Source organism: Camelina sativa, chromosome 9, assembly GCF_030686135.1.
Source record: "Camelina sativa cultivar CO46 ecotype springtype chromosome 9, ASM3068613v1".
Taxonomy (NCBI): Eukaryota; Viridiplantae; Streptophyta; class Magnoliopsida; order Brassicales; family Brassicaceae; genus Camelina; species Camelina sativa.
The window spans coordinates 39822900-39850785 of record NC_141888.1 but is presented as its reverse complement, the minus strand read 5'-3'; the positions used below and the strand labels follow the sequence as shown (position 1 = coordinate 39850785).

The window sequence follows — 27886 nt, the reverse complement described above, 5'->3', positions numbered from 1 at the left end:
AATTTTTAAATTTAGGTATTTTGTGTTGACTAGATTTTTTATTTCATACTCCTTCCGTTTATTTTTTTACGAGTTAAATTTTTAACTTTATAGAGCATTAATTTGTGTTAACTAACACAAATTTTTTAATATAAAGTTTACAAATACGAGATCAATAATATTCAGATCGTCTATAAAGTTACCCACAGCACGAGATCGTTAATACATATTAGCATTATGAACTCCCAATATATTCCCAACAGAATCTGAACTCCCAATATATTCAGATTGTCTATAAAGTTACCCACAACACGAGATCAATATTACATATTACATAGCATTCATGAATCATGATATATTTTAGCATAACCTGGACACAGAGAAACTGCATCAAATTGACAAGAGAATAAGATTGATCTATCATCTGTGACAACAATATGGCAGCTCCACGATGTAACTGCCTGAAAAAAAAGACGTGATAGCAAAGTTGCTGCTTATGATTTCAGTTTGTCTCTGTGATTCTGTTGCTTTATGTTTTTCCATCCTGCCAAAGTTTCCAACACTGCCCAAGTTTCCAACATACATAATGAGTCTGTGTGTTCTAAGGTATCGGACTCGGATAGAAACCACAAATCTGCTCACGAAACTAAAATGATGATCTACGAGTAATAAGAGCCAAACAAAAACTTTGCAACGCATATTCTATAGAACAAACCTCAGGTTTGTCGTTAATCACCAATAGTCATTACAGCTGCAAGCCCCGTTTTTAAGATGGTGGAACCTCTTTATATCTCGCATGATCACTACTCTACCAACTATATCTGCCATAAACTTCAATGCGTTATGACAATCAACACACACACGGAGGTTTTTCAAAACAGTAATTTGTTTGCGGGGTGCGGTGCTGAGAACAGCACGAGCAAAAGCTATTCTCTCACTATGACCAAGAAGTGCTGTCTCTTTACTCTCTTGGTCGATATCATGCAGAGCAGGTTTTGTATCAGCGACATAGCCCACCTCTATCATATGCATCTTTAAATTTCTCAATAGCTCCAACAGTTCATCATTCTCTGGAAGATTGGTATCCCCTGCCCTAAATTCACTCGTCTTATTTGTCACTCCGGGAAGGGCATGAACTCCCGACCTTTTCTTTAGACTCTCTTTCTCAACATCTGATGCCTTGACCGGTAGAAATCCTTCCCGAGATTGTTTATTCAACCGTGTAGGATCTAACAATTCAACAAACTCAGCACACTGGTCTCCAAGTTCTAAATTCCCATGCACTCGAGAAAGATTCATCAATGTTTCCCACACATCAACGTTTGGCTCCATCGGCATTTTCTCTACAAATTCTACAGCCTCCTCTAAAAATCCGGGTAACGCATACATCTCAACGAGGCTAACATAGTCTTCAATGGAAGGGACGATGCCGTAGTCTCTAGACATTGACTCAAAGTGCAACAGTCCCTCATCAACATCACCTAACATACCACATGCATAGAAAACTCCTCTAAATAGTTGAGCAGTGGGTTTGTTTCCTTCTTGTTTGAAGCGGCTAAACAAATCAATAGCGTCTTCTCCTCGACCATTCTTTGCAAAACATCTTATTGTAATGTACCAAGTCTCCAAATTCCTCTCAGGCATGTTCTCAAAAACACTCGCGGCTTCATACACCAACCCACAGTTGGAGTACATCTCTAACAGTACATGGTAACTACTAACATCTAAATGGCGAGCCAAAGCAATAATCTTGCCATGAACAGCCTTGGCTTCTTCTAAAGCCTCTGCTTCCCCACACAGCTTTGCTAACCGTAAAAGACTATTCAAATCCACAACATGATTCAGACTTGCCAATGTATCTATTGTACACAAGGCCTTTTTCACCTTACCTTGTTTGCAAAATTCATCAAGTTCGTTAATCGCCCAATCAGTAAAATACTTCAAATCATCCAAATCATCCGGTTTTAAATTGTAAACTTTAGCTCTGATCTTCCTCTGAACAGAAACCTTGGCTTCTTGCAAAATACTATCTTCTAGAAAAGCATTTTCTCCCCCACATAGCTGAGATAACCATATAAGTCTACGTAAATCCATAACATAACCCTTAAGCTCCAATTTTTCCATAGTAGTTAAGGCCATTCTTAGATTCTTTTGTTCGCAATATCCCTCAAATTCCTTAATCATTTCATCATATACTTTGCGATCAATAGTCTTACCAGAATGCAAAGACGATCCTACACTACTACTCTGATAATCAGAGTTTGTCCCATACCAATTGCCTTGATAATGAGATTGGACCTGCGAGTTATTAGACATACCAGGACTCTGCTTCCACGGCTGCTCATGATTTGAAGAACCCAAACTCTGACGAGTTTCACTAACTTTCCCATAGCTCCCAGTTGGGTTCTGGCTTTGCCCATTTCCACTGCTCCCCTTAAACCCTTCTTTAGGGTTGTTCATATGTGACGAATCCTCTATTTGGTATTCATTAGAGTTTCCAAAATCTAACCTTTCAACAGCTGTGGAGAGCTTCCTCAGAACTTGATGGATCCTTTTCTCGTTGGGTAAGGAGAGAACATGATTCGTTCTGGGAAATAATGCTATCTTCTTATACATCAGTTTGGTCGGAACTTGGGATTCGGCGTGAGTTAAGGTTTGACGGCGATGAACTTCAACGAAAATCCGATAGCATCGACGCTCGAGGGTAAAGTTGTAATTGACAGATAAGCTAGTGATGGGCCTAAATGGGCTTAAATAATTTTAGTGGACTAAAGTTACTACTTTAGCTAAGCCTTATTAAATTCCGCCAAATTCTCCGGGGATTAGGTTTCTTCTCCGGCCAAATCAAATCATGTTTCGTCGTCTAATTCTCCGGCAAGCAGCCGCCGTAGCCGCGGAATCGAAGATTGCTCGTCATCATCTCTATGGATTCGATCAACGAGTATACCATTTTTTTTTTTGTGTGTGTGAGGATTTACATTGGAACTGACTCTTGTATCGGTTCTGTGTGATTTACGTTTGTGGTGTTTTATGGGTTTGAATCAGAGAGGATTACACAGCAGGAACAAGAAGGCAATGGAGTATGTAGCCAAAGGATGGAGCGCGATTAAGGAAGTAGACAGAGTTATCGATTACTGTGAACTCAATGATCGTCGCCTTATCCCTCTCCTCAGGGTAAGTTCCAAATGCAATCTTGTGTAATAGGATAAGTCAAATTTTTTGAATGTAGTGTCTTTGGTTGCATATCTAAATAATGATTTGTATGGTTCAGGGAGCTAAAGAGAACTTTGAACTTGCTCTGGAAGCTGATAATTTGAACACTCATGCTAGATATTGGCTTTCTAAGTTGCACTTGAAGTACCATGTTCCTGGAGCGTGTAAAGCCGTGTAAGTAAGAACAACCAAGGTTTTGTATTGCTGAATTTGCTATGGCGTTTCATAAACTGGGAGTTTGCTTGTAATTTTTTAGAAGAACGTTTTCATGTATGCAAGGCGGTTTTTGGTCATCTTATCAATATGTTATTGTCTTTGATCATCACAGTGGAGCTGCTTTGTTAGTCGAAGCTGCAGACATGGGGAATGCAGATGCTCAATATGAGCTAGGGTGTCGTTTAAGAGTCGAGGTCAGGCTTCCTTACAGTTTGTCGTATAATATTAATTGTTCTCGACTGCTTAGAGATTAAGAACCTCAGATGTAGATACTTTAGATCTTCATCTTTATCTTTGTCAGTTCCATTCTTACTTTAGTCGGCTACTCTGCAGCATTGTTTCCTCAGATTTGAAAGTTAACGTAGTTAATATTTTTCTCTGATTCATCCCTAAACTGGCCCTAGATGTAATCTTTCTTTCAGAATGATCATGTCCAGTCGGATCAACAGGCGTTTCACTATATAGAGAATGCTGTTGATCAGGTATGAATGAGTTTTTTTTGTCTGTTCAGAGAACTGTACGAACGTATCATGCGGCTGTTTCATAGAAACCTCACCTGGGGGTTGGTAACTTGCAGCTGCATCCAGGTGCCCTCTATCTTTTAGGAACAGTGTATCTGACAGGAGACTGTGTGAAGCAAGATGTGGATTCAGCTATTTGGTGTTTCCATAGGGCTTCAGAGAAGGTAATAAACTTGCGAGAGATTACTCTTTCTTATTTTGTATGTAAGCAGTGTTTAAAAAGAGTGAGTTTCTGTTTTGTTTCATTATAACCTCAGAAGTGTAATTTCTGGGCTATAATGATCATATCTTCTACTTGTGAATATTGACGAAACAAGCATTGTCTGATGTCAAATTGTTAGACATCTTCTTGTAATTTCCATAGTTTGACTCACATATGTTCAGGGACATGCCGGTGCTGCTATAGCGTATGGATCTCTGTTACTTAGAGGTTAGTAATCTTCTTTCAGCACAGAGTACAGACCCATCTTGCTTCTTTTACAACAGATCTTTAACAAATATCCAAAGTTCATTTGTTTTGGTCACTCCTTACTCTTTAGATCACAGGAACGCAACATTATCGTTTCGTTTATTGCTTTTGTGGGTTAACTTGCTTAAAAAAATCAACTGGACAGGTGTGCAAGTTCCAGAATCTCTAACCAAAGTGAATGCTGTGGGAGTTTCCCCGCCCAAGAGATCAAGAAAGAACTCAGAACATCCTGAGATAAATCCATTAGAGATGGCAAAAGAGCAGTTCCAAATCGCTGCAAGAGCAGGATGCGACCTGGGGCTGAAATGGCTGGAAAGGGTGGAGCAGGAAGAGAAACTTCTTACGAGCGAACAAGATGACGAATGTGCCTATGTATGATGCATTTGCACATGTAATACTACAGTCCCGTGGTGTCAAGCAGTGTATTGTGGTGCAAATTTTGTTGTACCCGCCGCTTAAAACATCTGTCTATAGAAGAAAAAATAAAGAGAACATTTCTTTTTTTCCTTTTTCAGCTTTCAAAACATAAAATTTAATGGTTTTGAAAGGAGTTATCAAGCGAGATTCACATCTATCTCACTAACAACAACCAATCACTGTTAATTTACTAATCCATTCCATAAAATCACCCAAATCTACAGATTCTAATAGGAAAAGGAAATAAACAATAACTTTGAAAAAAAAAAAAAAAAGGAAATAAACAATAACAAAAACAGAGTTCCCGTAAAGAAAAGTAAATAATAATAAACAAAAAAGGTAAATAACACTGCAAAACATTAACATAAGTTCGGAAAAGTAAGGATGACAAGAAAGGAAATTTACCATTAAGCGCACGAATCTCTCCTCTCTCAGAACTTATATAAACAACATCAGCAACCCCTTCTCTGATCTCCTCTCAACATCTAACGATTTCATCTCTACTGATTGTGTCTCTGCTTAATAAGTTTGTTGACAATGGATACTATGGAGTCTGGAGACGTGAAAATCAATTTCATTACGAAGACGTTCAGTACTGTAACCTCACCTTCACCCTTGAACCTCAATAATGTTTGCATCACCTTCTCTAAGCGATACAAGAAGTCTCCTATTGGCAAATCCGTTAGAAGCGTCCCTTGGACTGGATTTGATCCAGCATCTCCTCTCCCCGTCTCCCAAATCAATTTGAAACTCTCTTACAACGAGTTTACTCCGATCCATCTCTTCCCGCTCATCAATACTCCTCTCCAAAATCGTCCCTTGTCCAAATATATCGCTGAGGCAATCGCTGCTCGAGCGTATCTAAGCGTTGGGCTTCTACACTCGATGCTCATGTCAGTTGACGTTATTATTACTCAAACGCTGTTTGCAGTGACTCCCGCCGTTTCTTGTCTTGCGGAAGAAGAAACCCGAGAAGGAGAGAACAAGTCGACGTGTCCCATCTGTTTGGAGAATTTGTTAAACGATGACGACAACATTGATGACAAAATTAGAAAATTGCCACATTGTTTGCATCGATTTCATAAAGAATGTATCAGCGAGTGGTTAATTAGGTGGGATTCTTGCCCTCTCTGCCGTAAAAGTGTGCTTCAGGAGAGTCAATAGTTTCAATATACTATTGTTATTATTCATGAATAGTCTATCGCTCTAATCTATGCTTTTGTTTTTAATGTATTGCAATTGGAAAACTGCTTTTGCTGCTACATTCGCTAGAGTTTTTGTTATATCAATACAACAATATATAATTTTAGTTCTTAGTAAAAGTACAATGAAAAACTCACTTTATAAAATTTTCTTGTCTCTATTGTTTGCATCAATTTCATCAAAAGATGTATAGTCTAGTGGTTAGGACACTGCCGTCGAACACAGTTCGAGGAGTAGTGACACATAGTTTTAGTAGTCTATGCCTATGTATTACCATAAAACTGTTTTTGTTGCCGCGAATTTTATGAAAATATTTAGATTTGTTAAAGCTCTTCTTTTTATTTTATAGTTATAAAGACAACGAAAACTCCGTAGGCTCTTCTAGATTCTATGTTACCATAATTGGAACAAAACATTCAATTCAAGTTTAGGCAAATTACATTACCAAGATACAAAAAAAAAGTTTGAATCTTTTACACCCTTACCGATGATCATCGATAACCTGAAGATGCTGTGACGGTGTTGCCGCCGGGTCAAGCTGTCTGCAACCTCTGAGAGCATCGGGTGCTTCTCGACTTGTGAGCAAATACGAAGGTATCTTGTGAGAGAATCTTGAAATTTCATCCCTACTGATCCTTCTGGTATCTTTGGGATCCACATGGTGGTGAAACACGGCTTTGAAACCAGCAACTTTAACCAGAGGAACCACTGACACACCGTATTCCTCTGTATATCCTTCAACTACTTCAACTATATCGTACTCAACCGTTTCAAATCCTGTAAGATAGTTCCAGTCACGGGACCATTCCCGATACAGAGCCCATACTTCACCTTTTCGAGGATATATTAAGAATTCTCCATTTTTCCCTTTGACCAGGTTTACTTTGTGTGAGAAAATGTAAGGTGACCTGCAGATTTGGGTTTTCCCAACTCTAAACTCTCCACAACTTTTTGGTATACCAAAACCAAGCCAATTTGTTGAGGTAAGATCACCATTCGTTACTGAAGTAAGCCAACTCATACGGACCTTGAATGGATCTACGGAGATAACCTTATGTATCATGGCATATGATCGAGGCATCCCTTCAAGAGAATCGTAAGAAGCCCATATCTGGTCATCCCTAAATGACTTTTCAGTTCGATCCTTCTCAAAGTTACAGAAATCTGGATCAAGAACATCTACTGTCAAGTCTCTCAGGGATTTCAAATCCTTCTCGGTAGCAGAAGTATAGTCCATGCAGCATGATTCAATACCATTGAGATCCTCAGTTTCTCCCCTTTCCTTTGCATCAGTTTCAATATCAGTGTCAACGACAATGGTACATAATTCTTGCAGGTTTCTGCTGATTACTGACTTGGCTTTCTTCTTCAATACATTCTTCAGCTCATCCTCAGATACTTTTTTTACAGCAGGTGACTTGGGAGGAAGACAACTAGCAATGTTGGTACCAGAAACTGCACTTTCCACAACCTTTCTTCTTTTTGGAGGAACTGTCGATGAGAGACCAGACACCCTTTTGGTATACTCTCTACGCACAACCTCATCTTTTCGTGACCCGGTCTGTGCAGCAGGATGAGCAACATTTTTGGTTCCATTGAAGACACCCCACTCAAAGGAATCATAATCACCATACACACCATTGTTGTCTCTTCCAGAAACATTTTTCTTTCTTCCGTCCGTTGTGTGACGGAGAGAGTCGAACTGGTGCTCGTGAAAGGTCTTGCGAATCGAACCTGAACCTGGAGGATCCGTTTCCACAGCTATAAACGGCTTACGACAGTTGGGACACAAGAGGTTTTGATTTAGATAAACACGATGATATTCATACTGTGTTCTGCAAGTACGGCATACAGTCCAAAAGGTCCCATCAGCAGTTGTTTTCTGGGCCGAAGTAGAAGTAGTAGCAGCAGCAGAGCCATCACTTGCCCGTTTTACACCTCTCTTTGAACTCTTTACCTTTGTTGCGTTACCGCTAGCTTTAGTAACATTCTGAAATCCATTGGTTGGAGTCCTTGACGATGAAGCTCTCCCTTTCTCATACAATCCCGCATTCCTCTTGAGGTCATAGTCAGCTCTTTTTCCCTCGTCAGAGAACACACCCCAAGCCTGCGAAAGAAACTTAAAGGCTTCCTCTGCTCCAATGGACTTGTTCCTGTCAGGATGAAGCATTACAGCCAACTTTCTGTAGCGCTTCCTCACAGTTTCGTGACTAGCCTCAGGGTTCAGACCAAGTACACCATAGTAGTCTATCTCCCCAAATATGATATTCTGAGCAGATAAATGAACATCAAAGGTGGCCACCATTTGAGCAATTCCATCGAGTTCAGGATACAGAAACTGAGCCTTCAAGGCAAACTTCCGAGCGCCCGAAAAATCATTTGCTAAAAACTTTTTCTTTGCAATCTCTCTAGCCCTCGTAGCGTCCTCTTTATTACAGTCCATTAGGAGGTCTCCTAATTTACACACTGCAAATCTATAAATTTGAAGGTTAATTAATTAGAGCAAGGGGAATCTATAGATAGGGGAAATAATGATGAGAGCAATCCAAAGTAAAGTCACAATGTAGATATATCTCATCCAAAAACTGCAAAATGATTCAACTCAAAGGGCAAAGATTCCAAACATGTCAGAAGGGCACTACTTATGATAAAAAAAAATTCAAGATAAACTGGTGCAATTGAACATTAATTCCATGGACACATTTAAATCTTGACTAACAAACATATGCTGCATTGCATAATCCATTTGAAATTAAATAAAACCCTAATAATTAAATCGCCAGATATTGTAAAACCTCGTCTGGATATCATGCAAATTTTGACAGGAACTTCAGCAGTTATGTCTTAAAAAACCATCCTAAACCCTAAGTGTATAAGCCAGGGACAAGACTCGTAATTCTGAAGCAATTATTATAAATCGCTCAAAAGAATAAGATGAAATTCACCAGATTTCCCAAAATTAAAGTATCGAATGTTAAAACTCCCAAGTGGGTATTAATATTAACTCACAGTGGTAACCAAGGATCGCTGGGAGTATGCAGAAGTAATAAATACAGAAGCTAAGGAGATTACATTGAATCTTACATGTAGACGACGACACCAGACAAGCGAACTAAACGGGTAAAGGAAGGGACTTTTATGTTGTTGTGACGATACAGATTCCGGGTCGAGTAAAATGGAATCACCAAGTAGCGAAGCGATCCCCAAACCAAAAAAAAGACAATTTTTTGGAATTGAGGATGGAGATTAGAGAATCGGAACTAGATCATCATCTTCTATACAAAAAAAAAATCGGCGGCGGTTCTCTCAATTCCTGAATTGATGTTTGTCACAGTGCTGCTGTGAATTGTTTTTTTTTTTTTTTTTTTTTTAATTTTATTATTATTAGTATGAAACTTTGTTTTATATCTTGGGACTGAAAAAGTGAAAAGAGGAGCACCGGTTCGATTAATTAAGAAAAGGATTAAAAATATTAAATTAAATAAGGACTAAAAAGATTTAATTTCTGGTTGACTATATAAGAACAGATTAAAGGGAGTGTATTCAACTTGATATTTAAATTTTAATATTTTTAAGGATTCTGAAATATTTAAAAAGATTTGTTTAATTAAAAATAGAAATCCAAATCTTATGATTTGAAAGAATTTTATAATAAATTATACCAACTTCCCTAAAATCATCAAAATCATTTAAAATCTTATGAAAATTCAAATAACTTGAAATATTATATTGAATACATTCCCTTAATTCGTTTCATTTATTAGTGAAGGAAATAATAATTTGGTAATATACATATAATACACGGGAAAATGTCAATAAAATTCTGAAGTTTACATTTTTGTTGATTTAATGCATGAATTCTTCATCTGCTGGAAAAAAACTTCATTTTTTGTTAATTCTAAATAATTCATGAATTTTTATTGACATATAGCCTTGGGCATTCGGGTTCGGGTTTTGGGTTTTCGGGTTTAGATATATAGAACCCGTTTGAATTTTTTTATACTTTCGGGTCGGGTTCGGGTATTACCCGTTCGGTTTCGGGTAATTTGGGTATATCCCAAACTCAATCAAACCATGAACACACAAAAAAAACGTATTTTTTTAATATAAATTTTAGAAAACTTGTATATATATATAAATATTTAACATTTCATCTTACGATAGAAAAACTAAGATGGCAAAATGGTTAAAGATGCACCCTTAAATGATCAAGGTTATGGATTCAAATCTCCTAAGATGCATTTTTTACATTTAATTCGGGTGGGTATTCGGGTTCGGATATTAACCGAACCAAACCATCTACTTCAGTTCGGGATTCGGGTTCGGATAAAATATCCAGGCCTATTGACATAGTTTCACGAGACACAATATTAAGTGATCAAACGGAAAAATCATACATGATTAATTACTCGTTAACAATAACCCGTTAATAACAAAACAACATTGTTTATCAAACCTAAAACCCCCAAATCTAAGGTTCATTTCCTTCTTCCCTATATATATACGTTCATTAACCTCGATGCAACAAAGCATAAGTAGAGAGAAGACGTAAGACCATCATTAGTGGAGTAACCCACTATAGTTACTCTCACATTAATTAATTATATAAATAATCATAAATTAAGTTAAGTAACTCTAAGAGAACTTAAGCAAAATCACCCTATTACTAGAGAACTCCAAAGAGGTTACTCAAGCATTTAAATAATAATTTTTTAATTTTTGTTTATTAATTATCAAATTTTAATTATCTAAAATGATAAAACAATTCTTTTTTTATATTACATAAAATAGAAAACAATTTTTTACAAACTTTAGAATATTAAACATATTTTATAAAATTCGGAATAGTAAACATATTTTATAAAATTGAAAATATTAAACAAATTAAACAGAATTTGGAATAAAATTTATTGTGCGGTTGCACCAAATTTTTGCCAGATATGCTCAATCAAGTTTTTTTGCAAAAAAACATGCATTTATGTATCATGAATATCATTTCGAATGCCCATATCTGTAGAATATTAAATTTTAGAGATCGGTTTACAAATTTGATGTTGTCATTTGACCAAATATTAACAAGCATCCATGATCTGATCATCTGAGACTGCAAAGATCAGTAGATAGAAGGAAATGGTAAGCAGACTTGAATCAAAAAACCTTATATGAAACTGTTCAGCGTGGTCTGATTTTCTTGACATTTTCGTAATTTTGGTTGTTTATGCTGCGGAGTCGATTAACATAAGCAATATATCTTAAGTAGTAAATGCTTAACTAAAATAAAAGCAAGTAATGTCCCCCTCCAAGCAAAGGAAAAGTGTGGTTGTTGAGGCTTTGGAAGAAAACATAACCGCTCACATGAATGAAACATACATGTATCAGCGGTTTACATTAATCAGCTTTGGAGATCTCTGTATCTTGTCCTGTTTTCTCAATTGTGTAATACCATGTGATCTGTAATTTACTTGTCTATTTGAATAGCAATTGTGGTTATAACGTAGCAGCAAATAACACATTTGTTTGAGGAATCATACATGGTTAATTAATCGTTAACGATAACTCGTTAATAACAAAACAACATCGTTTATCAAACCTAAAACTCCCTAATCTAAGGTTCATTTCCTTCTTCCCTATATATACGTTCATATCCCTCGATGTAACAACAACACAAGCATAAGTAGAGAGAAGAAGAAGTAATAACTTCCTTTATTTACCTCTCGTCTCTCTCCTTTTATTGTTATAGTGTATATAATTTATACATACATATATTATATATATTTGCGTTATTGTTTATAACAATAATGTTTTTAAAAAAAGTAAAATGTGTATTTAATCTGATTGATCATATCTTAATTATATCTGTCATCCAACAATATATCCGTGCTAACCTAGTAATTTATTAAAAGTTGTTTTGAACAATGAAAAATGTACAAGTTTTAGATGCCGAATTTTCAAATTAACGAAAGAATAGTTAAAAAAAAAAAACCTAATAATAATCATACTAATGTTAGCTGTTTAATTACGATGGTTTGGTGACCCATCGGTATCATATACGTATTCCTATTAAGGACTAATGTGACGTGTCTATCTTTATAATTTCCATCTAATTATAGTTTTCCTTTATTGGCATCTTGTATTAAATTATCGTTTTGTTTGATTTTAAGGTAGTGGTGGGTGGTGGCTAACCTTATGTTATGGCACTGACAGCGACTTAGAACGGTCTGACGTCTGAAATATTTAATTCCCAAGAGTAGAATTTATTACAGAAACAATATGGAAACGTAAACATAAAAGTGGACACTACTAGAAGTGGAAGCCAGAGGTAATGAGGTGAAGAGACAAGTGTGAGAGAGCAGTGGACATAGACCATAGTCACAAGAACTCTTTAAATTCCGCATTGTATCTACTACGGCGATTTTCTAGGGTTCTGTGTTACTTCTCTCTTTTGCCGCTTAAATTGATGGTGCAAAACGCCGGCATGGTTGCCGGTTCTTACCGGAGAAATGAGTTTGTTCGGAACAGAGACGATTCTGATGATGGGGTTGATTTCTTCTTTCTTTCTTTCTTTTTTTGCTTTAGGGTTTTAATTCAGATATCTCTGTTTCTTTGGTTGGTTTTTGAACCACAATTGACTAGTGGAAGCTCAAAATTTTGAACTTTTCCTGGATAGACTTCACTCACTCTGAATACATTTCTGTTCTTGTCTGTAAAGATTTGGTCATGTTTAGATATAATCTAGCTTAATCATGTTTCGTTAGTTCACAGATTGCGACCGTGACTAATATTATCTTAAAGTTTCTGTAGATAACTTCTGCTCTGTCACAAAAATAATATCTATTAACTTTAATTGAAAGTTACCAAAATTTTGATATATCTAATAACTTGGAGATGGTTCTTGTAACATGATTTGGTTAAGATCCAATAATAATTTGTTTCTGTTTTTCCTCCTTTTCTAACATCGTTTTGTGCTCAAAGTGCAGCTGAAACCCTTGAAAAATCTGAATGGGCTGATTTGTCATATCTGTGGTGATGATGTTGGACTCACTGAAACTGGCAATGTCTTTGTCTCTTGTACTGAATGTGGCTTCCCTTTGTGTCGATCTTGTTATGAGTATGAGAGGAAAGATGGAACTCTGTGCTGCCCGCAATGCAAGTCTAGATTGATCAGTAGTATACTTTGCTATTGTCTTCTGGTTGTCTCTCTGAATTATTAGTTCTTTGTTTTTTCAATTTCTGACACATTTTATTGGTAATAGGGAGTCCTGGAGTTGAAAGAGATGGAAAAGAGGATGATGCTGATGATATCGAGAATGAGTTTGGTTATACCCAGGAAAACAACAAGGCAAGACTCCCAGATCGCGCTGGAGAGTTCTCTTCATCATCTCGACTTGAATCTCAACAAGTTTCTCTTCTTACTCATGGCCATCCGGTAGGGAGTAACTTATCATTTGTCTTCTAACGTTGATAAAATGTTTCACAGCATCAATTTTTTTACTGACATGTTCTATACTTAGGCTTCTGGAGAGATTACTACGCCGGATAGGAAACCTGCTATGTCTCCTTGTATTGACCCACAGATACCTGGTATGTATCAACTTTTGCTGTTTTGTGTTTGACCCTCAACACTCTACAGATTGTGATTTCACATGTTTAATACAAATATGCAGTGCCTGTAAGAATCCTGCACCCATCAAAAGACTTGAACTCTTATGGACTTGGGAATGTTGACTGGAAAGAAAGGATCGAAGGTTGGAAGATGAAGCAGGAGAAGAATATGTTACAGATGACTGGTAAATACCATGAAGGGAAGGGAGGAGAACTTGAAGGGACAGGGTCAAATGGTGAAGAACTCCAAATGTAAGTTTTAAAAGTGCTGGATACAAGAACTTTGTTGGTTTAGTTTTCAATCTGCATGAACTGTTTGTATCTGTTTATTGATGGATCTTGTACTTACAGGGTTGATGATGCTCGGCTTCCTATGAGCCGTGTGGTTCATTTCCCATCCTCTCGCATGACACCTTATCGTATAGTGATAGTTCTCCGGCTCATCATTTTGGGAGTCTTCTTGCATTATCGTACGACTCATCCGGTGAAAGATGCATATCCCTTATGGTTGACCTCAGTTATTTGTGAGATATGGTTTGCCTTTTCTTGGCTTCTTGATCAGTTTCCAAAATGGTATCCCATTAACAGGGAGACTTTTCTTGACAGGCTTACTTTAAGGTTGGTCTTTCTATGTTTATTATTGGTTGTTAAATATCTGCAATGTGTGATTATGTAACAGTGCATTTGAGAATAAGAACTTCTATAGTGTTTTGTTTTTTGGCATTTGAACTTTTTTTTACTTGTCATTTTTTTTTTTTAATTGCAGATACGATCGAGATGGTGAACCATCACAGCTAGCTCCTGTGGATGTATTTGTTAGTACGGTGGACCCAATGAAAGAGCCTCCTCTTGTAACAGCAAACACCGTTCTCTCAATTCTTGCTGTGGACTACCCAGTCGATAAAGTTGCCTGTTATGTTTCAGATGATGGTTCAGCTATGCTTACTTTTGAAGCCCTTTCTGAAACGGCTGAGTTTGCAAAGAAATGGGTACCTTTTTGCAAAAAATTCAACATTGAACCTAGAGCTCCTGAGTTCTATTTTTCCCAGAAGATAGATTACTTGAAGGACAAGATCCAACCTTCTTTTGTCAAAGAGAGACGTGCAATGAAGGTCAACTGGACTACTATAATGTCATTAATAGCTTCCACTTGTTTTATCCATTGAACATATTTACAAGACTAAAGAGTGAATGTCATGTTTTTTTTTTATGTCATGCTGACAGAGAGAGTATGAGGAGTTTAAAGTGAGGATCAATATCCTCGTCGCTAAAGCACAGAAGATGCCTGAAGATGGCTGGACAATGCAGGATGGTACACCCTGGCCTGGTAACAACCCTAGAGACCATCCTGGAATGATTCAGGTACACTAGTACAAGGCGTTCCCTTTATTCAACTTCTCGTTGATGGACTATTGTAGAATGTGTGTTGATGCTAAGGATTTTATTTCAATTCAGGTTTTCTTAGGCCATAGCGGAGGATTGGATACTGAAGGAAATGAGCTACCTAGGCTCATCTATGTGTCCCGTGAAAAGCGTCCTGGATTTCAGCACCACAAGAAGGCTGGAGCTATGAATGCCCTGGTTCGTTTTATCCATTACAAAATGCTCTGATATGACTACATCGCCTTTAGTCCATTACTTTTACTTTCTCCTAATCGAGCTTTTCATACATTCGGCAGATCCGTGTTTCTGCTGTTCTTACTAATGGGGCATATCTTTTGAACGTGGATTGTGATCACTACTTCAACAACAGCAAGGCGGTTAAGGAAGCCATGTGTTTCTTGATGGACCCTGCAATCGGAAAAAAGTGCTGCTATGTGCAGTTTCCACAGCGTTTCGACGGCATTGACTTGAATGATCGATACGCCAACAGAAATATTGTCTTCTTTGACGTAAGTTTAGCTCTTCAATTCCAATCAGTGTTTTTTTATTTTTCTTCTCGACCATTTCTTGTCCACTTGAGCTGACTCAGATTTGTATTATGTGTTGCAGATTAACTTGAAGGGGTTGGATGGTATCCAGGGTCCTGTGTATGTGGGTACTGGTTGTTGTTTCAACAGGCAGGCCCTGTATGGATATGATCCTGTGCTAACAGAGGAAGATCTCGAACCTAATATTATTGTAAAAAGCTGTTTCGGCTCAAGGAAGACAGGAACGAGTAGCAAGAAATATCACTATGAACAAAATAGAAGCATCAAGAGAAGTGACTCCAGTACTCCACTTTTCAATATGGAAGACATTGACGAGGGTGTTGAAGGTCTGTCTGTGTCCCACGACTTCTGCGTGAAAACATATTGCGCATGCTATAAGGCAATTCATTATAAAACATTCTTGTTCTTGCAGGCTATGATGATGAGATATCTCTAGTCTCCCAGAAAAGTCTAGAGAAGCGTTTTGGTCAGTCGCCGGTATTTATTGCGGCAACCTTCATGGAAAAAGGAGGTCTTCCACCGACAACCAACCCAACAACTCTTCTGAAGGAGGCGATTCATGTCATAAGCTGTGGTTATGAGGCCAAGACTGCATGGGGGAAAGAGGTCAGAGTCCAAACAACAAAGCCAGTATTTTTGTTCTCTGTCTGATATAACTTGTTCATCTTTTGGGTTTCAGATCGGGTGGATCTACGGTTCTGTGACAGAAGATATTCTCACTGGGTTCAAGATGCATGCGAGGGGTTGGACATCGATCTACTGCGTGCCTTCACGCCCTGCGTTTAAGGGATCTGCACCCATCAATCTCTCTGATCGTTTGAACCAAGTTCTTCGATGGGCTTTGGGATCTATCGAGATTCTGCTCAGCAGACATTGCCCTATATGGTACGGCTATAATGGAAGGTTGAAACTCTTGGAAAGACTTGCTTATGTCAATACCATTGTCTATCCAATTACATCCATCCCGCTCCTTGCCTATTGTATGCTTCCAGCTTTTTGCCTCATCACCAACAAGTTCATTATACCTGAGGTAAGACCTGGTGTTCATCCATCTAATGCAGTTCACTTTCCGAAATTGCATTGTTTTTTTCATCACTACAGTTTGTTCTTAATTTGCAGATAAGCAACTCTGCAACCTGGTGTTTCATACTTCTATTTATATCCATCTACGCATCAGCAGTCTTGGAGCTCAGATGGAGTGGTGTGGCCCTTGAAGACTGGTGGAGGAACGAGCAGTTTTGGGTAATTGGTGGAACCTCGGCTCATCTTTTCGCAGTGTTCCAAGGTCTACTCAAAGTGTTTGCAGGGATAGACACAAACTTCACGGTCACATCAAAAGCATCTGATGAAGATGGAGACTTTGCAGAGCTCTACGTCTTCAAATGGACATCTCTTCTCATCCCACCAACCACTATCTTACTTGTTAACCTTGTCGGTATTGTGGCTGGTGTCTCTTATGCCATAAACACTGGGTACCAATCATGAGGACCGCTCTTGGGAAAGCTCTTTTTTGCTTTTTGGGTTGTTGCTCATCTTTACCCTTTCTTGAAGGGTCTTTTGGGAAGACAGAACCGAACTCCGACCATTGTCATTGTCTGGTCTGCGCTTCTTGCATCCATCTTCTCATTACTTTGGGTCCGAATCAACCCCTTCATTTCCACTACTGGGGTTGGGAGCAACAATTTCATGGGTGAGTGACCTGCCCAGTGTCATGCTTTACCCCTATCTATAAATGAGTGTGTGTGATGAGTATAGGAAATCTATTGGTCTTGTGGGAAGTTACTATAATAAACCCAATGATATGATTACCTGTATTAATCTTTTTCTTTATTGAAAAAGTCGTCGTTGGTTACGGATGTAAATACTGTAGTTCAAACTCAACTGAGCCAACGAAAAGAATTAAAACAAAACTATGTCAGATCCATAACAATACATGAACCAAAACGAAACAAAAAAAAAAAATGAATCTTTTGGATGTTTAGTTCCAATTGAATCAATAATGTGCCCGCCCAAAATTTTAAAACTCAAATCTCCTCAACTGTGAATCTCAAATGGCACAAGGCCATTCTCAGATGGTTGCAGAATCATCAACCAGGACCAAATTTGGTTCACCAGAGCCATCGTGTTAGTCTGATCGAACCCAAAAGTACTCATGTGAGTTGTAACAATAGAGCTCAGCTCAGGCTTCTTCGTTGTTGTTCTCAACCAGTATCTTCTTGCACGCCTCATAACACATGAAGGAGATTCCAGCTGCAGGAACCAACTTCAAGCAACTCGGTCCAAGCCCTCTGTACCAACCTCCAATACCTTCTTGCTCGAGTATGCGTATCAAAGCATGCAACATGTTCTTGTAAACCACCCTCCCACCAACTGCTCCCACCTGCATATGCTTCCGAGCAACCTCCAAGGGGAAAGTTGCAGTACTTGATAGTGCACCAGCTAAAGAACCTATCAAAAGAGTCTCAATATTCCCAATGCTCTCTTGCTTTACCATTTTACGGTATGCTTTTCTTAACGAGTCATAGGCGAAGTAGTTTGTCGCTGCATATGGAACCACTCCTATAAGGCTCGGGGCAAGACCCCTGTAAAGTTCTGTCGGGCCTTCCTCCCTTATTATTTTGACAAACGCATCCATTATTCCCTTGTACACACCTCTCTACAAAATTGTATTGAAGACACATTAGTGGCCGATGTCAAAAACTCTATCCGCCCTTACAATATACCATCTGTTCTATAACCCTAAAATACCTTCCACAGCAAGAGTTTGATTACATTTTGCCAAAGTATGTCTCACGTTGACTGCAAATGACCTCTTCTCAATACCATTTTTACGAAAAAAGAAACTATGGAAACTTTATGGAGCAAACCTGAATTGTAAGGCGGGTCTTGACTAATTCGAGGGGGTATGTCAAGAGTGTCTGGCTAACTCCAGCACAGGCACCAGCAAGCAATGAAGCTGGGATGGGTATTTTCGAGTCTTCTCCGAGCTTTGGAGTCAACTTCTTGTTAACAGTCTCGAATACAAAAAGCTGAACAGAGTTGAAAGAGAAGTTACCATTGGCTCATTAGCATTTACTAAAAACTGTTGAAATTAACTAATAATCAAATACTGCTTAGCCAAATTCTGACTTGAGCTTGAGCTCCATATTAACAATACAACACAAACTGTCAAGCCGAACCAATTCACAAATTATCTAAAGTTCCACAGCTATTCTACAATCAAATCATTGGTACCTCAACGGCACGAGCAGGTGCGACTCGAATCACATTGACCAAATTTCCCCGGAATAGACCTTTCCATCCTTCTTGCTTCATGATATCACGAAAGACTTCGGTGGTAGAGTCACCACCACTTCCCACCATTAGATGAGTCCTAATGGTTTCCAAAGGAGCCACAGCCGTTCTCGAAATGGCTCCGGCCACAGCTCCACTTAACAGCCGCCGCAACGAAGGATTAGAGATCTTAAGCTTCAGTTTCAAGTTCAACCCTCCTTTCTTCTTACGCTTCTCACCAATCACTTCTTCTTCTTCCACCTCATCTTCTTTAAAAGGCAAGTACTTTGTGCACAAATCATTAAGCTGGGCAGCGAAGCTACTGTTGTTGTTGCCTCCTCTGTTTGGAGGATCCGGAGACGAAATAGATCCGGATCCGAGTCCTGAACCGAATCCAGCTCCTAACTGATTAACACTAGCGAACAATCCACCAACAGGACGGTAGTTAGGGTTCTGTAGACTGCTGCTCCAATCAGATCCCAAATCGGATACGGAGAAAAACCCATTCCTCGTGTCGTCGAACAACTGGATTCCAGTCTTGCCCATATGAATTACAGTTTCTCTCGTATGAAGCTTATGAATTTAATAATGGTTAATGACAGACAGTCTTCGTTCCCCCGAGGCTGATCACGTATTCACGACATCCACATCTTCGTGAAGGATAAGAAAGTGAAGATTTTGGCGAAAAGGGTACGACGGAAATCGAGGTGACGACGAAGAGAGTGTTTAGGGTTGAGACGAAATTGCGGTTGTTGTCGCTTTCGTCGAGACCCTTGTTAGGGTTTTACTATACAGCTGCTGGTTGCAGCTTTTGGCCTTTTGAACGGGTGAGTGGTTGGGGGCGGAGGCTGCTTTAGGTATTTATATTTTAATTTCTATGATTTATTCGTTTTATGTACTTTCTTTTTTTATTTAGCTTTATCCATGTTTTTTTATTTATTAACGAAGATTGAAAATTGAAAATTCGTCAAAATTGGTCAAACGGTGCCAGTATATAACTATGAAGTATGTATGTTTTTTTTGTTTTTTTTTTTGTTTTTTTGCAAGAGATAAATATGTTACACATAGTGATGTCAACAAAATAAAAATAAAAAAGGTTATAAACCGGATTAAAAAAAATGAGGGATTAATTTAGAAAAGTCAACTATTTGTGAATTTTTACACTTTTACTATTTGCGTTTTGTGGTTAAACTGCAGAAACAAATTTTACTACTTTTTGCAACACATCCCATTCATCTAATTTGACTTTTCCCATATATCCCATTCCAATGGACTCGTTGGTAGGTGCATAATAACAGTCACGTGCGTCTATCATAACCTTAGATCATAACTATTGTAATCTTAACATGAAAATTATTTTTCTTGGTCCAAGGCGCAAGTGAATCTACTTGACAGATTAGTCTATTTGTAAGTTTTGATTTCCTTGGGGGGGGTACAACAGAAAATTACTTGACAGATTAGTCTAAACATAAGAAAACTAAAAGAGTGAGTTACTCCCAGTACAGACGTTTTGTGATGGAACGTCAAAAGTAAAAGAACATTTTTATTCATGAATCGCCTTAGTATATAAGAAAACCTTTGGTTGGTCAGTTTTGCCAAACAATAATCACAGTGGAAAAATTTAATGGCGCAATATGTAAGTAAATTATTCATTTTGTTATTATTGATTTACTTCTGTTGATGGAAATAAGGATGCAAGAAACGAACTCCTTCGAGATACAATGGTGTCTGCATTTCAATCAACCGCGACGCCTGCACCCACCGTTTAACATAATTTTACCAAATACTCTAAACCACTTTTTCGGATGGAAAAAAAGTGAGAAACGACTTACTGCTCGAGCAAACGCAAACATTTCCTCTTCGCCAGAAAGCATTGATACAATTGAAGAAGGCGATCCAGCTGCACTTATGCTACCTTCTGCAAGCACATCTCGCCTTAATCTTGAATCTTCGGTCTCTGTCTCAAACTGGAAGCTGCAAGTTTCCAATAAATTTATGTGCCGTTTAGGGGATTGGCATATAATAAACCAAACTGATTAAGCCATAACCAAATTAAAATGATCAACCAACTAAATCCAAACCAAAAACCAAAACTTTCAATAAAGCTGGTAAAACCAAATAACCTGAACAGAATCAAAGAGTAAACCAAATTTCCCACTCGTCAATTGTGTGTTCTTACCTTTCCAGGTCAAAAAGAGTTCCCTCTGCAGTTCCTTGAAACAACTCATCGATAGGTGTCTCTGCGGATGAGACAAGACAACAATGGTGGTTGTATAGCTCATCAACAAGGGTTATAAACCTACGTGCCTGAGAACATTAAAATCCCTTAGAGGAAGGAATCCGAATCCACAGACCTCAAAAGCCAAAATCTTGATTTTGATTATACCTTGTCGCGTATTTCCATGCTCATTGCTGGAATATCAGAGATAAAGATTGTATGATAGTTTTTGGCCACTGCGATATAATCTGCTGCACCTACAGGTCGACCACATAGATACTCGAATGTGAATCTTGCCACTCCATTACAGCTTGCAGGAACCTCCACTGTTCTGATGGATACACCACATGATACTCGAATGTAAAAAACAAACCCATTGTGATTTAATTTGATCCATAACAAAAAGAAAAACCACTTTTCTCATTAGTACCTTCCAAACATCACTGGGAGAGTCGCAGAAGTTATTTCTCCACCGGACTCTTCAGTGACCTGACACCACATTTTCTCAAACTCTTCCAGAACAGCATTATTCAAAGGCCATAAGTAGTGAACCTATAAATGCACATTTAGAATTTCGTCACACAAAAGCAAAAAAAAAAAAACACAGCAATAAACAATGTAAAGAATATGTGGTTCACACATTTTCAACTGAGTTTTTGGCTGCAACTCGGCGGTAATCTACTTCACTTCCAATTGAGATTATCTCACAATGTTTCTCCAATTTAGAGATAAACTTATCAAATATCTCCTTCTGCATTCCGTCCTGTACCAACAACATCAGCGAGAGAATTAGTGACTTGGCGCAAAACACTGCGTTCTCAAGAAGATAGATGTCTTCCATGAAATCAGTTAAAGAGAAGAAGGAAAAGAAACCTGATTCAACTCCCGTGGTGCTCGGTTACTGGTGGCCACAAGAACAGTTCCAGTAGTCAACAATCTGCTCATAATTCCAGATAAGGCCACAATAGCAAATACATCAACTGTCTGTAACAGAAGATGCAAGAAATTCCAAGTTATGGGAAGAATGAACACTATTTGCAGTTCAGTTGATGCCAAAAGATAGCAAGTACAGTCTCAACTAAGTTAGACACTGAATTGGCTTTATGACTTCAGAGTAACAAGTAATTAGCGAGCCAAGTTTTAAACACTTCCTTAATTTCTCATAGTCAACAATCTATTGTTAGAAGAATGACTAAGGATATTGTAGTTTATTTAATAGTTTCATGTATTCAAAATTACCTGAATCTCATCAAAGCAGAGGATGCTGGCTCCTTTTTTAGTCGATTGCTGATCAACGAGAAACTTATCAGCCACAGCTGGAAGAATGTGCTTCATTTGGAGTTGCTGCTTATAAAATTCTTCTCCAGCTAGCCATTCCTTAACTTTTTCATCAACAGGAAGGTTCATAATCCATTTCGAAATGCTGTATTGCGAAGCCTTTTCGGCACCATTCTCCTTCCAATACTTGTGCATTTGTTCATTTATCTTCAGCATAGCCTACAGACAAATGAAATGGAAAACATCAAAGTTTATATTAAGTTACTTAGCCAGAAACATAAAGAAACCTCTAAAAGGCTCACACACTTCATGAAAGTGAAACCGTTGCCTATGTCTGATAATCCCATCAGTAGCGCCATAAAACATATCCATCAGCATAGTCTTGCCTACATGAAAACACCAAACATGGTCTCAACTAAGTTAACCATATCGCGCTATACAGTATATATTAAAGACTTATATGAAGGAAACAATAATAGCAATAATGTAGCATCCATTAACATACCACATCCTACATTTCCATAGATATATAATCCTTTCGGAGCTAGTGGTACTGCAGGACGAGAACCCACAATCGAGTCCAGTTTTCTCTCTCGGTTGAGGTATGATACCCATTTACCAACTCCAGGTTCTACATTCATCTGTCTTCTCCTAAAACACTCCCCCAGAAAGATACAAAAAACCATATATAAAAGAAGAAGAAACAAACAAAAGAAGATGACATTGATAAAAAAAACCTCACCCTAAGACCCATCTTCCCAAAAGCTTTTGTCCATGCTTATTCATAGAAGCCCACATTCCATCTTCTTCCTTCTTCTCAGCTTCTTCCACCATTAGCTTTCTTCGCTCTTCCTCTCTCCTCTTCTCCCACTCTGCTAATCTCACCTGTAAAAACCAAAATTGTACACATAAACGCAGACGAACTGAATTAAATTCCCACAAATCCTAAAGCGTAAATTTTACATGATAATGTTCCATTTCCTTCTCGAAATGTTCCAATCTTCCAAACAAATTTTCGAATGCTGAAACGACCTTCTCTTGGTACGGATCATGTTGTAGTCTCCCTTGCTCCACTAACTTACTGTAACTCGTCAGTGGGCCTCCTGATAAGGAGCGAATAACATTATATCTCAATTGCATAATTCTCAACCGAATTGGAAGAAGATTCAATTAAGGTACTGACCTGATGGTTTGGGAGGATCAGAGGTGGTATAGGAACGAGCAACGAAGTGTAGGCCATTAGAGAGTTGTCTTCTGGAGGAGAACCCTAGACGTAGAATATTAGAGATCTGAGAAACATTAGGCATAATTTGCTTCAGACTCCGATTTGTGGTTTCTTCTTAAAGCTTCCGATCACGGTTAAGCTACTACTACTGTTTCTGAAACGAAAGTGAAAGATTTAGAACGGTATTAATAGGTTGGTATCGACGTGGACGTCTCATATGAGAGCCACGTAGTGCAATATGGACCGTTTGTTGGATTGCTGATTTGGCTTATTAATGTCCGTATAGATATTCCTTTTTGTGAGTTGGTAAATGTCAAAACTCAAAACTAGGATATGCCAATCTGCCGAACTCGATGTGGTCCGGTCTGGTCCGTAAACTAGTATACCAGTTGAGCTAGTATAAGATCCCACTTAAAATCAAATAGAACTACTTCGCAAAGTTTTGAAATCTATCGGATATGAAACCAAATAAAATAACATAACACGAAACATTAGTTATAGAGATATGTGGAAAATGTATGTTCGTATCACGGGAGCTGAGTAGTAGAATAGAACCAGCGTATGTATGCAATTCTCATATAGAAAATTCTGCCTAGAGTCAGGACAGCTATTTAGATTTACAAGAAGACGACAAACCCAATGCATGCTTTAGGAATTCTGTTCTGGAACCCAAACAGCTTTATATGCCAAAAACGTGAATAGATCCGAATGTGTTGGAAGTTCCCAAATATTCGTTGTTGAGCAAAGCCTAATCCCGTGAGTTGTTTGAATGTTTTATAGTTTAGCATGTAACACCTGCTTGGCCTGTTCCTTTATCTAGGACAAAAACTTGTTGAGGTGACAATGCACATTAAGCCAAACGACTAGACTCTATAGTAAGGATCTTTGGAGAGGTTAAATGAGACCATTGTAATCATATGATGATGATGTAACATACATTTTATTGTAACGTCGGTATGGTTATTTATCGCCTGAAATTGTGGATCCTGCTTCCTAAAGATCCCACATAAACCCATGAAGTACTGAAACATCTTTTGCAATGACCATCCTTTGACTTTCAACATAGAACGGTTTCATTGGAGAAAGAAGAAATAAAAAGGGAATTTCAATTTGACATTTAACAAAAGTTTACTACTACAACAATTGTTTTACCCAAATAGATAGGTTCATAACGTGAAAGTAAAAAAACCAAAGAAGATACAATGGAGTTCAAAGATTCATGAAACCTCTAAAAACCATCAATTGCTATGTAATATAATTTAGCCATAACTTAAATAATATAATCCCAAAACTAAAAAACGTAGACCAACAACACCGACAATGATAATGCATTACCTATGATGAAGAAGCAAAATCCAAAAATCTCTTCCAAAATGTAACCCCTTGAAGCTCTTATTCCCTGAAAATTGCATTCTTGAATCAGATCAAGATCAGATCAATCCTGAGTCTCGCTTCGTTTAGCTTCAGCTTCCCTCTCTTCCAAAAGCTTCCCAGCTTCCTCATCACTTGCTTGAACCTTCTTCTGTGCATCTTTAGCCTTCAACGCCTGCAACTTGCAGTGATTGTAATATCCAACACCCAAGAAAGCAAGTCCGTACCCAAACAGATTGATAGGTGTGACCGTGTCCTTGATCACAGACCAGGAGAATGCAATCAAGAGCCAATCTTTAACCACACCAGCCACATTCATGGTCAAAGCAGAGGTTTTTCCAACGAGCAAGAACACAGCAAGATTCAAAGCAAACGCACAAACCGAATTGGTTCCAAATATCACGAAATCGAAGTGGAAACTCGAAGTATCTCTAAGAACAGGGAACTCAACAAAGATCCAAGGAACAGAGAGGAAAACTAAGCAACAAGGAGCAACGTAATAGAGGGAAGTGATAGGGTTAAGGTTGATTCCTTTAGAAGTAAGCAAGATCTGAATCAAAACCAACCTCGTAGCTTCAAAAGCAACAGCACCAAGCTGAAGGAAAACACCCCAACCATCAAACTTGGCTTCACCGTAAGCAGCAATAGCAACACCAAAGGAGATCGAGAGCATGTTAGTCATAGTCTGAGATTTGAAAGTCTCTTTCTTTAACAAGACCCCGATCGAGTAAACCGCTACAGGCATAAGGGCTTTGAGCATTTGGATGAAGGAGACGGAGAGGTAAATGTAAGCAGAGTTTGATAACCAGAGGGAGAGTGAGTACAACGCGCCGATTGGTACGACGGATCTGAGATAAGTCTCGCGAGACATTGAGACAGGCTCGACGACTTTGAAGACTTTGATGAGAATGACGGCTAAGGAAGAGCAAAAGCCCATGTGGATCATGGTGAGAGTGATTGGGAATGGCCAATTGTACATCTTCTTGTCGAGGATGTACTTGTTGTAGACGATGACTGTGAAGCTGAGGAAGATCCAGATTGCGACATAGGTGTATGAGAGGATGATCTTCTTTATCACTCCGTCGGAAAGAGCACGGCCTTTCCCCATGGTGGTGGTGGTTTTCTCGCCGGACGAAGAAGATGGGTGGTGCGGCGTAGGATAAGATTTGGGAGAGAGAGCTGCGCACGTTAGAAGAGTCTCTCTCTCTTGTGTTTTTGGGTTTGGGTTGGGGGAAGAAGAGACTTTGAGTTTGGTGTAAATGTAAGAGGAAGGGCTTACGTGACTTTGTATGCAACGTGGCGAAAAGGTGCGCGATTACTTGACGATTGGCATATTTGTGGGATCCATGTATAATTCTCTGTTTTCTAGTGTATTTTTTTTTTTTTTACTTTAATAGTCATTTTTAATTAAGAAATTATGTAAAAAATGTTTTGTTTTTGAGCTCTTTTTAGTTAATTACGTTTTGTAAATGTGATACAAAATTGTTTAATTTCATGGTTTTCTTAGTGTTGCGGAAAACTCACAGAAAGGAACATGATTTTTTCTTAACTAATTTAGTCAAATTAACATTTTTGGGAATAAATGATTTATTGATTTACCATCAATTTTAAAAAGACTTACAATTTAATTTTTAAAATGATTATAAGTCAATAAATAAAATGATTATAAGTCAATAAATAATTTACTGCATTCGACTCAAATTAGTTGTCGTTAAAGACTTTTTACACAAATTAAAAAAAAAACTATTACAGTATGATTTATGTTTAACTTTTATTTATATATTTTCTATTTTTTATCGGTTAAGACACTAAAATAATAATAATTAATAAGGGATGGTATTGGTTTGAGATTTACGAATATTTTTGAAGAGTTCAATAAAATTATTAAAATGAATAAGTGAAAAATTGTTAAAGATTGCTAGAGAGTTGTGTTGATTAGTTTTTTAAAATCTTGTAAAGTCCTCCAAACAATCCCTGTATTTTTATGATATTTTCCATGATTTCATTTTGTAAAGAAAATGCATAAAATCATGAACCAATAACATAATAATTGAACTCATTAACAATTCTACATTCTTTTGTTTTAATTGAATAACACAGAATTTTTAATGACTTTATAAAAGTCTGAATCCAATAGCCCAAATTTGTTAAGATTTTAAATGATTTTTTACAAATCACAAACTAATAACACTAAACTTTAACAAAGTTTAACAAAATCTTAATCTAATAACAATAGATTCTACATAATATCTAAAATTTTTAAAATTCTATTCAAATCTTAAACCATTATAACCCTCACTAAGTCTCTAACAACAACTATTTTGAAACGAAAGAATATTTATATCAAACTAGATTCAGACCCGCACGTACGTGCGGAATTGATTTCATAAACTAAGTTTGCTATAAAGTTTAAAATATATTATGTACGTATCAAAAAAAAATTATATAAAATATGTTTGTATATAGTTTTTATTTTGAAAGTGTTAGTTTGTTTTATTTTGAAAATGTTAGTTAGTTTTAGTTTGTAAACTGTAATAAAATAATATATTTGAAAGTAATATATGACAAATCAATCTATATGTAAAAAAAAATGTAAAAATAGTTTCATACACCATAGTTGAGAGTACTGCTTTTCCATAGGTATATAATTAGAGCATATAAAATCAATAACTGAAACTAAGATCGGTTGTTATATTCATTTTGTGAATATTAGGTTGAAATAATAGCGGTTTCACGAAGAAATTTGGATTGATGTGATGGTAGATCCAGATCAAATAAGAATCAAATGAGTGATCGATTAGATTAATTATTGTTAAACCCGGGAACTATCAAACCGGAAATAACGCTAAAAATTTAATTTTTTTGATAGAATATTGACCTAAAGTATTACTAAAGCGCTTGTGTAACAAATTTAATATTTTTTGGCCCGTCAAAAACTCCCTCCAAGAAACCAAATGAGTAATATATGCA

At 37.5% G+C, this 27886-nt stretch overlaps 8 protein-coding genes across 15 annotated transcripts; 3 read left to right on the top strand and 5 right to left on the bottom strand.

Moving 5' to 3' along the window:
- Nucleotides 1-57: 57 nt before the first annotated feature.
- LOC104714022 (pentatricopeptide repeat-containing protein At2g25580) lies at nt 58-2664 on the bottom strand. The gene is made up of 2 exons (XM_010431254.3): nt 695-2664; nt 58-541 (listed from the first exon to the last, which is right to left on the bottom strand). The coding sequence occupies exon 1, from the start codon at nt 2593-2595 to the stop codon at nt 712-714; it is 1884 nt and encodes a 627-aa protein (XP_010429556.1). The 5' UTR covers nt 2596-2664; the 3' UTR covers nt 58-541; nt 695-711.
- Nucleotides 2665-2735: 71 nt separating this feature from the next.
- Nucleotides 2736-4905, top strand: LOC104714021 (uncharacterized). The gene is made up of 8 exons (XM_010431253.3): nt 2736-2920; nt 3025-3153; nt 3251-3366; nt 3521-3602; nt 3831-3890; nt 3986-4093; nt 4314-4359; nt 4544-4905. Exons 1-8 carry the CDS (start codon nt 2831-2833, stop codon nt 4774-4776), a joined length of 864 nt encoding a protein of 287 aa, XP_010429555.1. The 5' UTR covers nt 2736-2830; the 3' UTR covers nt 4777-4905.
- A 447-nt stretch (nt 4906-5352) lies between these two features.
- Nucleotides 5353-5979, top strand: LOC104715957 (NEP1-interacting protein 1). The gene has a single exon (XM_010433322.2). It carries the CDS (start codon nt 5353-5355, stop codon nt 5977-5979), a length of 627 nt encoding a protein of 208 aa, XP_010431624.2.
- Nucleotides 5980-6337: 358 nt separating this feature from the next.
- On the bottom strand, nt 6338-9435 carry LOC104714020 (uncharacterized). 2 transcript variants are annotated; one of them, XM_010431248.3, is made up of 2 exons: nt 9103-9435; nt 6338-8492 (listed from the first exon to the last, which is right to left on the bottom strand). In XM_010431248.3, the coding sequence occupies exon 2, from the start codon at nt 8459-8461 to the stop codon at nt 6500-6502; it is 1962 nt and encodes a 653-aa protein (XP_010429550.2). In that variant the 5' UTR covers nt 8462-8492; nt 9103-9435; the 3' UTR covers nt 6338-6499. The 2 variants fall into 2 exon arrangements, with proteins under 2 accessions (XP_010429550.2, XP_010429551.2); XM_010431249.3 differs by having other exon boundaries at nt 9091-9409.
- A 2774-nt stretch (nt 9436-12209) lies between these two features.
- Nucleotides 12210-17413, top strand: LOC104714017 (putative cellulose synthase A catalytic subunit 10 [UDP-forming]). Of its 3 annotated transcripts, none has more exons than XM_019229591.2 (14): nt 12210-12556; nt 12996-13185; nt 13272-13444; nt 13530-13599; nt 13683-13872; nt 13972-14238; nt 14387-14732; nt 14845-14982; nt 15076-15201; nt 15300-15512; nt 15613-15877; nt 15964-16157; nt 16231-16581; nt 16671-17413. In XM_019229591.2, exons 1-14 carry the CDS (start codon nt 12476-12478, stop codon nt 17034-17036), a joined length of 2970 nt encoding a protein of 989 aa, XP_019085136.1. In that variant the 5' UTR covers nt 12210-12475; the 3' UTR covers nt 17037-17413. The 3 variants fall into 3 exon arrangements, with proteins under 3 accessions (XP_019085136.1, XP_087319832.1, XP_087319833.1); XM_087463706.1 differs by having other exon boundaries at nt 12234-12556; nt 12996-13182; XM_087463707.1 differs by having other exon boundaries at nt 12275-12556; nt 12996-13164.
- Nucleotides 17414-17433: 20 nt separating this feature from the next.
- LOC104714016 (adenine nucleotide transporter BT1, chloroplastic/mitochondrial) lies at nt 17434-19712 on the bottom strand. Of its 2 annotated transcripts, XM_087463708.1 has the most exons (4): nt 18786-19712; nt 18419-18580; nt 18300-18350; nt 17434-18207 (listed from the first exon to the last, which is right to left on the bottom strand). In XM_087463708.1, the coding sequence occupies exons 1-3, from the start codon at nt 19368-19370 to the stop codon at nt 18342-18344; spliced, it is 756 nt and encodes a 251-aa protein (XP_087319834.1). In that variant the 5' UTR covers nt 19371-19712; the 3' UTR covers nt 17434-18207; nt 18300-18341. The 2 variants fall into 2 exon arrangements, with proteins under 2 accessions (XP_087319834.1, XP_010429547.1); XM_010431245.3 differs by lacking the exon at nt 18300-18350.
- Nucleotides 19713-20352: 640 nt separating this feature from the next.
- On the bottom strand, nt 20353-23912 carry LOC104714015 (uncharacterized protein C115.02c). 4 transcript variants are annotated; one of them, XR_015566922.1, is made up of 13 exons: nt 23504-23702; nt 23284-23420; nt 23063-23205; nt 22826-22971; nt 22627-22706; nt 22282-22539; nt 21916-21979; nt 21683-21805; nt 21473-21594; nt 21211-21373; nt 21004-21131; nt 20657-20798; nt 20353-20576 (listed from the first exon to the last, which is right to left on the bottom strand). XR_015566922.1 is itself a non-coding variant. In XM_010431243.2 (13 exons), the coding sequence occupies exons 1-13, from the start codon at nt 23625-23627 to the stop codon at nt 20493-20495; spliced, it is 1764 nt and encodes a 587-aa protein (XP_010429545.1). In that variant the 5' UTR covers nt 23628-23912; the 3' UTR covers nt 20353-20492. The 4 variants fall into 4 exon arrangements, 3 of the variants coding, with proteins under 3 accessions (XP_010429545.1, XP_087323286.1, XP_010429546.1); XM_010431243.2 differs by having other exon boundaries at nt 21916-22026; nt 23284-23423; nt 23504-23912; XM_087467160.1 differs by having other exon boundaries at nt 21916-22026; nt 23353-23423.
- Nucleotides 23913-24637: 725 nt separating this feature from the next.
- LOC104714014 (putative sugar phosphate/phosphate translocator At2g25520) lies at nt 24638-26244 on the bottom strand. The gene has a single exon (XM_010431242.3). It carries the CDS (start codon nt 26022-26024, stop codon nt 24981-24983), a length of 1044 nt encoding a protein of 347 aa, XP_010429544.1. The 5' UTR covers nt 26025-26244; the 3' UTR covers nt 24638-24980.
- Nucleotides 26245-27886: the final 1642 nt, after the last annotated feature.

Bases quoted from the DNA above. Each gene is read 5' to 3' on its own strand.
- LOC104714017 (XM_019229591.2), top strand. From the start codon at position 12,476: ATGGTGCAAAACGCCGGCATGGTTGCCGGTTCTTACCGGAGAAATGAG. The intron at 13,186-13,271 runs GTATACTTTGCT...TATTGGTAATAG, and splicing joins CAAGTCTAGATTGATCAGTA to GGAGTCCTGGAGTTGAAAGA. The intron at 13,873-13,971 runs GTAAGTTTTAAA...TTGTACTTACAG, and splicing joins AATGGTGAAGAACTCCAAAT to GGTTGATGATGCTCGGCTTC.
- LOC104715957 (XM_010433322.2), top strand. From the start codon at position 5,353: ATGGATACTATGGAGTCTGGAGACGTGAAAATCAATTTCATTACGAAG.
- LOC104714014 (XM_010431242.3), bottom strand. From the start codon at position 26,024: ATGGGGAAAGGCCGTGCTCTTTCCGACGGAGTGATAAAGAAGATCATC.
- LOC104714022 (XM_010431254.3), bottom strand. From the start codon at position 2,595: ATGTATAAGAAGATAGCATTATTTCCCAGAACGAATCATGTTCTCTCC.
- LOC104714021 (XM_010431253.3), top strand. From the start codon at position 2,831: ATGTTTCGTCGTCTAATTCTCCGGCAAGCAGCCGCCGTAGCCGCGGAA. The intron at 2,921-3,024 runs GTATACCATTTT...GGTTTGAATCAG, and splicing joins TCTATGGATTCGATCAACGA to AGAGGATTACACAGCAGGAA. The intron at 4,094-4,313 runs GTAATAAACTTG...ACATATGTTCAG, and splicing joins TCCATAGGGCTTCAGAGAAG to GGACATGCCGGTGCTGCTAT.
- LOC104714015 (XM_010431243.2), bottom strand. From the start codon at position 23,627: ATGCCTAATGTTTCTCAGATCTCTAATATTCTACGTCTAGGGTTCTCC. The intron at 20,799-21,003 runs GTAAGAACACAC...GGAAACTTGCAG, and splicing joins ACTCTTTTTGACCTGGAAAG to CTTCCAGTTTGAGACAGAGA. The intron at 20,577-20,656 runs GTAAGTCGTTTC...CGGTGGGTGCAG, and splicing joins TGTTTGCGTTTGCTCGAGCA to GCGTCGCGGTTGATTGAAAT.
- LOC104714020 (XM_010431248.3), bottom strand. From the start codon at position 8,461: ATGGACTGTAATAAAGAGGACGCTACGAGGGCTAGAGAGATTGCAAAG.
- LOC104714016 (XM_010431245.3), bottom strand. From the start codon at position 19,370: ATGGGCAAGACTGGAATCCAGTTGTTCGACGACACGAGGAATGGGTTT. The intron at 18,581-18,785 runs GTACCAATGATT...AACTCTGTTCAG, and splicing joins CACCTGCTCGTGCCGTTGAG to CTTTTTGTATTCGAGACTGT. The intron at 18,208-18,418 runs GTTTGCTCCATA...ACAATTTTGTAG, and splicing joins AGACCCGCCTTACAATTCAG to AGAGGTGTGTACAAGGGAAT.